The sequence below is a fragment of the Ascidia mentula genome, chromosome 2 (assembly GCF_947561715.1).
Source record: "Ascidia mentula chromosome 2, kaAscMent1.1, whole genome shotgun sequence".
Taxonomy (NCBI): domain Eukaryota; kingdom Metazoa; phylum Chordata; class Ascidiacea; order Phlebobranchia; family Ascidiidae; genus Ascidia; species Ascidia mentula.
In genome coordinates, this window is record NC_138567.1 from 467,602 (window position 1) to 481,026 (window position 13,425).

At 38.0% G+C, this 13,425-nt stretch overlaps 1 protein-coding gene across 1 annotated transcript in view; it reads right to left on the reverse strand.

Annotated features, from left to right (window-relative positions):
• Positions 1-2,563: 2,563 nt before the first annotated feature.
• The window catches only part of LOC145888828 (uncharacterized), a 29,160-nt gene continuing 18,298 nt past the window's right edge, over positions 2,564-13,425 (reverse strand). Inside the window, exon 5 of the mRNA XM_082979692.1 lies at positions 2,564-4,569. Coding sequence (XP_082835818.1) covers positions 3,620-4,569 — 950 coding nt within the window. The 3' untranslated portion in view covers positions 2,564-3,619. The remainder of the gene's footprint in view (positions 4,570-13,425) is intronic.

Sequence of the window (13,425 nt, forward strand, 5' to 3'; positions counted from 1 at the left end):
GTGCCGTTGCGCTATAACATTTAGTTACATTCAAATTAAATTCCTTTGAAACTTCTTCATTCCATTGCCAGGGTGCAATAAGTGGAGTGGTTGCGGGAATTGCTGCCACAACCACGTGTGTGATCGGGAAACCACTTTATCCGATCCCAAACTACTACACAAGGAAGTTGGATCTGCAAATATCTGGTTGTGTGTTGGACGATATGAACACGACGTATGCCAACATAAGTGGTTTGTATAAACTTGTGTTTTCCTGTCTGTCCAGGTTGTACGCGAGAACCATTGACGAACTGTTTAGCGCACACAACTTTTCCTCTCTATTCAAAAGTTACCAAACATTTTCACACTCGTAAATAACTTGTTGCCGATTTTACCAGGCTTAAAATTTAGTCAAATTAAAACCCTTCTCTGCACCACCAGACCAATTAACACTCTCGTATATTTTCAACTCCAATTTCACAATGTTGTTTCTGGGACGCAAAAAAAACGGTCAAAAATCTATAATTCATTGTCATAATTTCTAGCAAGAAGTGGGTGCGGTTCGTGGCAAGTAAGTAGAACGCCTATAATTTAAGTCTGGAACCATAGGCAACTAGACTGCAGGCCGGGCAACCTTTATTGATTTTTGACTAATTGCGCATCTATCACAGGAACGAATGCCAGAGTGGCAACAAGCGACCCTGATAGCATGAACAAATCAATATCATATAAACACGCACATACACGAACTACTACCATGAACTTTTTGGGCCTTTTTAAGAGTTGTTTTTGATGTTTCAATAATTACATTTTTATCACTTACATTGCTTTTGTAGTTTTAAACGGAACCACAGACGACCACAACCGACCACTAATAGCCGAAGTGTTTTCCCTGTCGTATGCATATTATCCATGTCTGGGGTTCCTTGTGGCTGTTCTGGTTGGAAACTTCGTCTCATTTTTGACAGGTTGGGACGAAAACCACGTTTGTTTACCAGGGCTGTACTTTACGATTACAAACGATGTTTATTTTAATATGCACCAAACTGGGTACAACCAAACTAAACCACGGCGGTTTTATTACAAGACAGCTCAACTATTCCCAGATGCTGTAGCTTTCAATGCCCTGTTTGTAATGGAAATCACTACTACACCAGGTCACAAAGTTATTGCCTTGCCTGGATTTCTATGTTACATAGGTTTATATGTGGATCAAGTTTGGCGAAAACTTTGTGACCCGGGGTAATAGTATCTACCGTTCGTAATCACCACTTTGTATTTTCAAGTGAAAACCCAATAACACATGGTTTCAGCTAACGATAGAAACTGTCAGTCGATTACAAACAATCAAACCATAAGTAACGTTTATCGTGTTTGTGTTGCAGGATTTCAAACACCAAGTGAATTGCCACCAGGTGTCACTATTGCGTTCTTTGATCATTCGTTATTTCGATGGTTGCCAGAAAAGGTATTGTGATGTAACAATTGTAAAAATCCATTCACAGTGTCACGTGACAGGTGCGTCACTTCCTTCGTTTCGGGATCGATTACTCACGTGACCGACGAAAGAGCGAATGCAAAGTTCGGAAGTCGAAATTGGATGATTACGTCACAACCGTAATTGTTGACGAAGAGTCGAAGTCAGTTTTAGAAGAATAAAAAACTACTTTACAATACTGGTCTCCCGAATTCCCAACACTACAAAATAAGTCTGCTTCGGCAAAAGAACTTTCAAAATGTAAATTATCAATATGCGACGTTTATAATTACGCACTTCCGTTGTTAAACTCGTGTTTGTTCCTATGTAGAAAGTGGTAGCGTCAATAAACAATACAGAAACAGGAATTGACGTCAAAGTGTTTTTTGTTTAAATTTAAACACGACATAATGAGAATTTAAAACAGTTAATGTGGAAATGCACACTTTGGACGTGTCTAATATTACTGAATAATATAGGACGGGATTTTATCGGCTGACATAGACATTGTAGCATCATTTGCATACAAAATAATGCGTTTAAATTTCAACACCACCAAATAATTGGAAAAAACGTAGCGGAAACCTAATGTCCAGGCAACTAACAAACTAACGCAACATCAACTAACTGTTGTTGCAGGTGCAGCAAATACGTCATATTCCCGAATTATTACGTCATGACACATGGTATTGTGGCTCTATTGTTTTAACAGCTGTCAGATAAATGTTGGTGTTTTTTTTTCATTTGTACCACGCAACCCTCAGGTTTGAAGCAGGACCTTTGCGTTGCGTCCAATTGAGATGCCTAAATGTCGGTAGAAAGCCAATGGTGACGTAAGTGATTTTGCTGGGGCTACAGCTTTAACTACAGACAATGTCCTTAAAATTTAGGCCTAATTTGGAAACACTGACACTCGCCTTCAATGATTTCAGTTGTGGAAAATAGGGTTTTTAACTGTGCAAATGTATATTTTAAATCCTCAATTCCATAGTCTTAAAACAACTCAACTGACCACACACTTACTATGAACTTTAAATGCGGTATTGCGAATTCTGTACAACCACATTTATTACCAAAAAGTTAAACCAATAAACTAGCAGAGGAAACAATTTCATGGACACTTATTTGAAATGGATTAGTTACGGAGAGGGTTAATATTACAAATTAGTATTATCGATATCACTTTTCATTAAAAAGTCATTCTTCGACAACACAGAAGGGAAATGTTGAAAATAGTTGGTACACAAAATAAAGTACAGTATTTCAACATATCAACTGCACAGTTTGACTTATGACCTTTCATTGGCAGTTTGTAAATTTAATGATATTTAAGCATTAAGTGCGCAACTTCATTGATTTTTATGCATATTTTAATCTACAAAACACGGAAGTCTAATCATAAAAAGGCAGCTAAAATACACCAAGATGTTCAATTGCACAGTCAGTTAGCTACATAACACAAGCATTTCAAATAAAAAGTATTGAGCTTGGGAACAACTAACAATACTTTGGATCACAACATAAATACATGTTTACATGCAAAAATGTGCCATGTTAAGAAAATGGAATGTGCCACAAACAAATTATGTTTTCTATAATGAGCAGAACATGCATCAATTCATCAACGAAATCTAGCTTTGCAAAAAAACAAACATATTGCATATAAACAATAGTGGTGAAAATACTACAGATTTTTTTTGTTGAAATAAACACATGGGAAGGGAAACACTAAAAACGCTTTCTCAATCAATACAACATCACACTTTTTACAAACAAAGATTTCATATCTGACAAGAAACTGGACCAAATGTGGTTTCTTGCCAAACATTAGGCAGACCAACAGAAGATGGTAACATGTGTTTTCTTCACAGGGTTCAAGATGTTGTTTGTGGTGTTAAGTAAGTAGGTGAATGTGAAGTTAGAAATATACACAATTATCAAAAGCCCAAGTTGGCGGCACAGGCTGTCAAAACAGCCTTCTATGAATGTTGGGTAAGCTTATGTATGCGATGTTATGTAGGCCCATATTAAAGTCAGTTGTTCTTATCATAATTTGCAGGTTCAAGCTAAACAGAAGATAAAGCATCGGTACAATTGTTGCATGGAACTACAAACAAACAGAATATTAGAAAGTCTTTGCTTTGCGAACAAAACTTCAAAAACTTATTTTTGTGATTTTAAAATTATTTTTCCTTTCTTTGTTTTGTATTTTATGGGGCCTTGTGCAAGTAGGAGTTTTTGAGCAAAACCCGGGGCCAGATATGGTTTGCTTGGACCAGGGCCTGATCCTTTGCCATCATTTCCATGTTCAATATGTGCAGATTTTTCATGTTCTGTGTTTGCTGATTTCTTTTGTGCAGTGTGTGCTGATTTTTCATGTGCAGTGTGTGCTGATTTTTCATGTGCAGTGTGTGCTGATTTTTCATGTTCTTTGTTTGCTGATTTCTTTTGTGTGGTGTTTGCTGATTTTTCATGTGAAGTGTTTGCTGATTTCTTTTGTGCAGTGGGTGCTGATTTTTCATGTGCAGTGTGTGCTGATTTTTCATGTGCTGTAAGTGCTGATTTCTTTTGTGCAGTGTGTGCTGATTTTTCATGTGCTTTGTTTGCTGATTTCTTTTGTGCAGTGTGTGCTGATTTTTCATGTGCAGTGTATGCTGATTTTTCATGTGCAGTGTGTACTGATTTTTCATGTGCTTTGTTTGCTGATTTTTTTTGAGCAGTGTGTGCTGATTTTTTATGTGCTGTGTTTGCTGATTTCTTTTGTGCAGTGTGTGCTGATTTATCAATGTGAGCTGTTTGTGCTGAAATTTCATGTGCAGTGTGTGTTGATTTATCGATGTGTGGTAATGTAGAATCAGTGGTTGATTGACAGAGTGTGGTGGAGCGTCCAGGTTGTGATGAAGTTGAGTGAGTGCTGTTGGTTGTTTTGCTATGTTGTATGGTGCCCCCACTAGTGGTGAAGTTAAGTTTAGCCCGCTTCCACTTCCGTCTCATTGTCTCCTTCACCTCATTGTTGAACACACAATAAACCAAGAGAAGGAAGAACCCCTGGAGACCGTTCAGGATGACGTTTATGTACATAAATACCACAGATGCTTCGTACGGTTCAATATCTGTAACAGCAAGAAAAATGTGATGGATTTCCTTCGGATCCCTAAGTTTACTGACTGAGCTACAGGAGCCCAGAGGTTAAGCAGGATCATTTGGGATGTATATTATCTGATAGGAAGAGATATAAATGATACCATACTTTGAAAAGAAATCAAACATTACATGAACTAATACTGCAACAAAAATGAAAGAGTTTGTCTTCTTACTTGTAAGGATTCCAAATATCATTCCCAAGCCAAGAACAGGACATAGGAGAAGGAATGATTTTAAGGAAGCTCTGAAATCTTGTGCTGTGATTTGTTCCCTTCCACTTGTGTTGACTGGTCCGCCACGTAACTTGTGCATGAACCAGATGACACGCGCCGCGATCAGCTTGTTTATGGCGAAGATGGTCACCAGTGGAAAGATGACTGATGTTTGATGTGTGCCATGCTGTGATGACACCCAGCACCTGACGTACTCATCGAAGTTGGTCATGTCCATGTACCTGTTGGTGGGAAACCCTATGACAGCTGTTCCAGCAACGAACAGGGCAGGAATGAGCCACCCGATTGATAATTTCACTGCTGCCATTTTCCTTGGGTTGTTTCTGCTGATCGTCATAATGTGGTCAGTTGTCATGAGGAGAACCGTCATTCCCTCCAGTAACATCCAGGCACCTGATTATCATGAAACAAATCTTTAAAATGACCTATTTGATGTCATGGTGTTTGCAAGGGCTACAATTGCAGTAACTAATGTTTTTTTTCAAATGAAAACAAAAGATTGACAGCAAAGGTCAAAATTTCATGGTTTTACCTAAACTTTAACCACACATAAACTTTAATATTTAGAACAAAAACATTCTCACCGATTGAGAGAAGAAAGAAATGTGTTGCCATGGTTACGAATTCACATGCTCGTCTGTTGCGGACAGCGATGTCTTGAAAGAGAGTGATGACGTGAAAGCACATGAGGGAGATAGAGAGGTTTATCTGCACGAAGGTTCGGGTGCTGCGGAGTTGCTTGCGAACCAACACCAGGATAGATATCGTGACAATCAGAGAGATGGCCGAGATCGATTCGGTGATGTAAGAGAGAAGCTGTAAAAATATTTCAATTTCATTCCAAAGTTTTCTTTAATCTCGTGACTTTATTTATGTATTTGCTGTTCACTGTTTTAACTTGCCTAGAGACCAGCTATGGTCCAGGCACAATTGTAACACCAATAATTACTTCTTGATATAAAGCCAAGTAACATTATAAGACAACACATCACAAAACTTACCGTGACAGTCGAAGGTACTGTGTAAGCTCTAATGGAAAGTAGAACAGCAAAGATGGTTGTGTGGTTGCAGAAGCACGTTGCACTGCTTGTGTTGATGTGCACAGCATTGCAACCGGTAGTTTGGAACTTGTTGGTGTCAGTGTTCAGGAATCCACACTCCAATGTCACAAACTTGATTCTTGTGATTTGAAGTATTTCTCTGTTTTGGATGTTTGAAGTGCTTCCAATGTTGTTGTGGTAAATGACAAACTTTAGCTGAGCAGATGTTTTAACATTTTGATTAAAAGCGGTGAAGCTGAGGAGTGGTGTGTTGGGTACTGGAAGGATTTGGTTCTTATAATCACCGTCGGCAACTTCACTTGTGTATTGTGAGGCAACAGTGTTAGATTCTGGCTGCAGAAGTTCAGCGCGAACTACTCCTTTGGAAGAATTGCTGACAGGTAAGGTAACATCATAGAAAGAGAATGTCGACAGTGAGCCAGACAGTGAATTTAGGGTATTGTTAACTTGGATTAAGATGTTTTTAGTGGAAACATATCCTGGAACAGTTGACTGAGCATAATTTATTGATGGAACATTAGTGGTTGTTGGTTGAACACTGGAGGTTGTTGGTTGAACACTGGTGGTTGTTGGTTGAACACTAGTGTTTGTTGGTTGTTGAGTGGTGATGGATGTTTTGGTTGTAGTTGAAGGTTGTGGGGTGGAAGTTGAGAAGTCTGATGATATGAAGATCAACAATCATTTTCATTCAGTTCTATTGTTCTTTGTTCAAATGCAATTAAGCATTTCTTCAACACATGTTTTGAGCTACTTTATTATTTGCATAATAAAACAATGTAATAATTATTTGCATGCCATAAACAAATTATCCCTTGGCGGTAGACAGCAATTTCATTTCAGAATTATTTTTTTAATTTATCCAAAAAAAAGTTTTTTCATAAATGTTCCCCCAAAAATTGCATGAATCAGCCAATGTACATTGGTTTTAATAAGACAGAACTGATCGGTGAAAGCAAATTCCAATTTTGATCATCTGTTACTCAGTTTACACAGAAAGTGTTGGTTGTAATGTGTTTTGTTTCCTGTTGTTTTCTTTTTCATTGTTTTTTTTAGAAAATTCTTTTGTAAACAACTTACTGCAGTAAAGTGAAAGAGTGAGGCAAGTGGTTGGTTCACTTGGTATAAGAGCTGAGGCAAATGATTCGCCTGGGAAACCTGCAATGATGAACACAATTAAACTTCATGTAAGAAACCAAGAAATAAAAGATTTTTTCAAATAAATTTTTTAATCAAAATCACCAAATCCTCATATAAATTTTAGGATGTGTGGTTAGTTACAAAACAAAAAGTGGTGGGAATTATTATTTAAACTGGAAAATATTACATGACAACTTTTTATTGTAGGTCGTACTGTGTTTTTAAAACTGCATTGCAACAAGTTTCAAATTAATAAACCCTTAAATTTCTACCAGTTGAGTTAAGCTTTTTTACTTTCATTGTAATCTAGTATATATTCGACAGTCAATGTTAATGAAGCAATGCATCTTACACTTTTCATATCCTTGTATGGAAATTGTATATCCCGAACCTGGAACACTGGGCATGGATCCTGCAATTATAAAGCGTTCGCATTGTTTCTACATTAAGTACATTTTAATACAACATAACGGGCTTTACAATGAAATAAATGTATGTGTAAGTATTTATCATATATGCAAAATATATTATGTGCTCATTACACTTAAAATGACAACCATATGCACAAATATATTTCTATATTGGACAGTTATTTGGGCGGGAAATCCCCATGTACGAGCATTTTTTGTTCAGTTAATTTAATTTTGAAAAACAGCAATTCTTGTTGAAAGGCAAGAAAGCACCTGAAAATTTAGGTCATCACAGGATTTGCATATGATTTAAAATTTTATGGTACCTTCGCTTGTCTAAAATCAAACAAAAAAATTCCCTACCGGCCTGATAAACAAACGATTATTTTTAAGGGCCGGGTCCACACTCACGCTTTGAGTCGGCGGATTCTTTGTTTGTTTCATTGCTGCGGGCGTACGCTCGGTACAAAGAATGGAAGCGTGAGCTTTTGGTCACAAGAGGTCGCGGGCTTGCGAGTTCTCGGCGTAATACACCCGCGACTTGCCGCTGAGCGTTTTCGCCGGCGAAATCATTTTGATTTAGTTCTCGCAAGCTTCGAAAGTAGGTTGTAGGTCGGGGGTGATAATGATACTAATGATAACGCTGTTGAAATACAAACGTAAATCGTCCTTCGGCATATTCGCCTTGAAACCGAACAGTTATTTTGTTGTAGGTGATACAACAAACTAATTGATATTTTGACGTGATTTGCACATTTAATATTTAAAATAGGAAAATGTATGCAAAACTTTTCTTGTAGGTTTGACTGAAACGTTCCGGTGTGTTTAGTGTTCAACCTGTGAAATTACTTTTGTATAAGATACAAATAACTTCCCATGCCACGTAAATGCAACTTTCGAGAGCATAAAATCACTGTGTACAGTATTTTGCGTCTGCATTGTAGTAATACGATGTCGTAACAATAGGTGATTGTTATATTGTTAAATAACAATGCTTTGAGTTTCATTTAAACCGGCTCAATTAAAAAGACCAATGGGAAACTCCCCACAAAAATACATAGCTATGATTCTGCATGACCAGATACTATTTAGTGCAAGGAATATGTAAAGCTATCAATGACATGAACAGTTTGTTAAAAGTACTTGGTGAGAGAAACATATGCATTTCCATATTGCGGATTATGCCTTGGAAACTGTGAAATTTCCCATTTAAAGTTTGCCTTAATTTGAAAACGCGCCGAACAAAATTATCAATTTCGCTTACATTAATTCGTGCTTTGCACACTTCATATAATTTGCATTATAAATCTGTGGGTGTTTTAAGGAACAGATATATGAAATATTTTAACTCTAATTGTTCTTACCTCCGGTCAAGAACTGCATCAATACGTTGACAGGAGGTAGAGGTAACTGAAGGGCGTCATTGATGGAAGTCATACAACATTCACTACCAGTGCACGTATGCTCTACATTGAGAGAGTTTTTATCGGGAAATTTCTGATCAAAGTTTCAATAAATAATTTACCTGTTATATTTAGGCGGTTTATGTTGACGCCATTCCCTGCAATGAAACGACAACGTTTATAGTTTATAACAATAAATCTTATCCACGTTAAACCGAAGCAGCACTTCCATGTTATTGTACGGGGCACACGCAACTATTATGGACCAAAAAAATCGTGAAAAATCGATTTCGCCTGCACGGGCATGCGCAGTTTCTATAATAATCCAAGAATGAAATAAAATAAATAAAATAAATTAAAACAAAGATAAAACTACTAAAAAGCAAGAAATCCTGTACTGTTGCCTTCCCTATGCACTACACTGCAATAAAAGGTGTTTAGACTTCTGTGGCGCAAAGATAAGACTAGCCGATTGACGTGAAACGACCAATTTAACGACAAACACAGGTAAAGAATACAAACTAACGCAACACCTGACCTGTGCAAGTTATGGCATTTACGTTGCAACGTTGGTCAGACTAAAAATAAATTCTCAAAACGATGGACGCAACATAGGTCAGGTTGGAACATGACAACAGGCAAAACGGGGAGTACCGGCCCTGCGCCACCATTACTTTAGCGCACACCCCTCGTCAGGTAAGGACCAGCCCATTGAAAGCTGTTTTGCAGTGACATTTGTTGAGCAACCGATGGTTAACAGGCTGGATGTTTGCGAAGCCAAATGGTTAAACCTTACGCAGGCCTCAATAAACATCCAAAAAATGATCATTTCCAGAATTCGTTGAATAATATCTTGTTGATGGTTTATTGAGGGTGTTTCTAAAATGCACAATGCCGCTAAGGTAGCTAATGCCGCTAATGCCCGCTAATGTAGCTAATGCCGCTAAGGTAGCTAATGCCGCTAATGCCCGCTAATGTAGCTAATGCCGCTAATGCCCGCTTGTGGAGCTAATGTCGCTAATGTCGCTAATGTCGCTAATGTCGCTAATGTCGCTAATGTCGCTAATGTCGCTAATGTCGCTAATGTCGCTAATGTCGCTAATGTCGCTAATGTCGCTAATGTCGCTAATGTCGCTAATGTCGCTAATGCCGCTAATGCCCGCTAATGTAGCTAATGCCCGCTTGTGGAGCTAATGTCGCTAATGTCGCTAATGCCGCTAATGCCGCTAATGCCGCTAATGCCGCTAATGCCCGCCAATGTAGCTAATGCCCGCTTGTGGAGCTAATGGCGCTAATGTGGCTAACGCCGCTAATGCCCGCTAATGCCGCTAATGCCCGCTAATGCCCGGCATTAGCTACATTAGCTACATTAGCGGCATTAGCGGCATTAGCTACATTAACGGGCATTAGCGGCATTAGCTGGCATTAGCGGGCATTAGCGGCATTAGCTACATTAGCGGGCATTAGCGGTATTAGCTACATTAGCGGGCATTAGCGGCATTAGCTGGCATTAGCGGGCATTAGCGGCATTAGCTACATTAGCGGGCATTAGCGGCATTAGCGGCATTAGCGACATTAGCGACATTAGCGACATTAGCGACATTAGCTACATAGCAGCATCATTCACAAAACGGGGCATTAGCGGGCATTAGCGGGCATTAGCGGCATTAGCGTCATTAGCGACATTAGCGACATTAGCGACATTAGCGACATTAGCGACATTGTGCATTTTAGAAACACCGGTTTATTGATGTGTCCCACGGTTGCAACGTATTTCTGTTTGATGGTTTTTATCATCGCCCTATCTACGTTCTCATGTGTTGTGTTGCGTGTCATGTCATTCGGCTAGTCTTATCTTTGCGCCACAGAAGTCTAAACACCTTTTATTGCAGTGTAGTGCATAGTGAAGGCAGCAGTACAGGATTTCTTGCTTTTTAACTTTAGTAGTTTTATTTTAATTCATGTTATTTATTTTATTTCATTCTTTGATATATTTTTACCGCATAGCTTTCTGTGTTAACTTGAAAATTTCGAATTTGCAGAAACTGACGATGCCCGTGCAGGCGAAATCCATTTTTCACGATTACTAATAAATCAGCTGACTGCAATTTGAAACTTCTGTTATTTTCACTTAATACTTTATAATTATTACCACTTATTCGGCTTTTTTATCGAAATAAACAATACTCCTATTCCTTGTCGCGCAATCGTCCCCGAATCAATAATCTCGGTTAGTTCGACTCATCCGACGATTTTCACACAAATTTGTTCACACCGCAATCAATCATAAACTGCCTTAACCAACAACCAAGTAGTTCAAGCTTAATATCCAAACTAAACGTCAACAACGTAACAAGAGTTTACTTACACGCCCCACCAGATCCATTGTAAACTTTGTGTGATTCCTTTCGAGGAGCGAAAACTGAAAATGTTAAAAGGAATATTTCATTACAATCTGGAAATGTTTTATCAAACAAACTATAGCTTTCCTAGCTTCATATTGGTTGTGTTATCATCAAAAGGTGAGCAGCATGTACAACGTTGTCGGATGATTTTTGTTTCTCAGCGTCAAATATTACGAAGTCACCTCACACATTTTTTAATTTAACGATAAAAACGTCACACACCTGTGGCGCATACATGAAATATTGAAACCATTTATATATTGCTCGTAAAAACATTTCTTTTTTCCTGAAAATGACTTAATATAATAATAAATATTTACCACAGGGAAATTTCTTCCCACCACCGCTGTAGTCGCACAGGAGGACGACGCAATTTCTCGGTCCAAGACCTGAAACACAACAACATTCTATTTTAACCGAATAAATATAAATAATGCCACCTTGTTTCAAAATACTTGATAAAAAATGCGAAGAAGGATTTAGTTTGAGTTTGAAGAAAACTTCGACACAAATTTAAACCGACTTCATTTTTAAACGAACTTACCGCAGTAATCCGACGGATCGAGAGTTAAAACTCCACCAAATAATGAACAGATTAAAACCAAAGCAGTGACGTAACGAACCAGCACTACGTCACGAATTTTGTGACGTAGAACACAGCGATTTAGCATTTTCATTCTCAAGTGGGGAAATCATATTTGCGGTAACCTTTAGAAAAACCTGTGTATTTAATAAAGTGTAATTGTGATATTAAGATTGTCGGCTTTATCAGATTGAAATACACGAGTATTTCTCCTTCACACGTAGCATTTTCATGTGGCAAATCACCTCATCATTACATAAATGATTCGCTTTGTACGAATTATTTTTCAGTAACAAACTGCGTGACTTCTCAGCCATTGCGATAATGATCACTAATGAATCGTCATATTATGTCATTAAATTTGTCCCAAAAAAAAACAGTCAACATTATAAATATTTCTAAAAAGATCAACATTTTAGTGCGTCATTGTAACGTTTAAGGATATTATGGATGAGCGCTTCGCTGGTTTATAAATACTTGAAACCACAGATCTAAGCAATGAGCAGGAGCTGTACAGCGTAAATATCAACACCCCTGCACCTCTTGCTGTACGGCGACCAACCTCAGGCTTCAAACTGATCTGCAGTCGCAATTCACTGCGTATTCATTCAGCAGCTTGCGTAAAATCGTGTGGCTTCAGTCTCGTTGCGTTGAAAATTTAACTGGAATGTTGATGACGCGAAAGGAACTGCGCGCGTGTTTTCGGTATTTGTACACTTAAATCCGCTCCTATTACCTCGCATTGTTATATTTTCGAATCGCGTTTTCGTGTTTTCTAAATGTCTCTATTGTTACGTCACTTGAATCTGACGGAAGCGCAATCATTGACATTTCGTCTCAACGTAGTTGAAAACAAAGTCACAATATTTGATCGCAGTTACGTTCTATCTATTACACGAAAATCCACCTCTGTGAACCGCTATGACTTGTCACCACCTTTCTGCACACTCTACACATTACAAAGGTAAATGTATTGCACAAATGTACAGAAAGCAACGGAAAGTCGTCGGTAAACAATGAACACTTTGCAGAGCTACAAAAAATAACATGCGCCAGAAAGTTGACAGAATCAAAATAAAAAGAACAATAACTTCGAACGCTGTACAGGATAACGTATCAAAACGCATTGCGTTAAATGATCACAACATTATTAATACACAAACATCATAAACATTTAGTTTTGAGTTGATCAATGAGATCCAAACAGAATTAGAAACTTCGGAATTCTCCAAGATTTCATACAGCCCCAAGTATCCGTGAAAGCGATACAACTGAATTATCCAAAAATTTACGAACTTTAATTAAAGATAGGTTGAATTTTAGCGCATATTTAAATGTGCAAACCGATATATTATTGAATGTGAAATCAAGAAAACCTCCAGATCGAACCTCCACAATGCACATGGTTTGCAAAGATTTGACAAAAATGGCGGGAAGCAAAAATGTTGCGCACAAAAGTAAAAGAAAGTACATTTTCACTTCGCTTCGTGCGCAAACAACTCTTAGGTACGAGTGTAAGTGCTGTTACTAAGTTGTTTGTTTGCAGAAATCAAAGTGGATTTGCTGCAAATAAATTCTGCTCTTCACATAAGT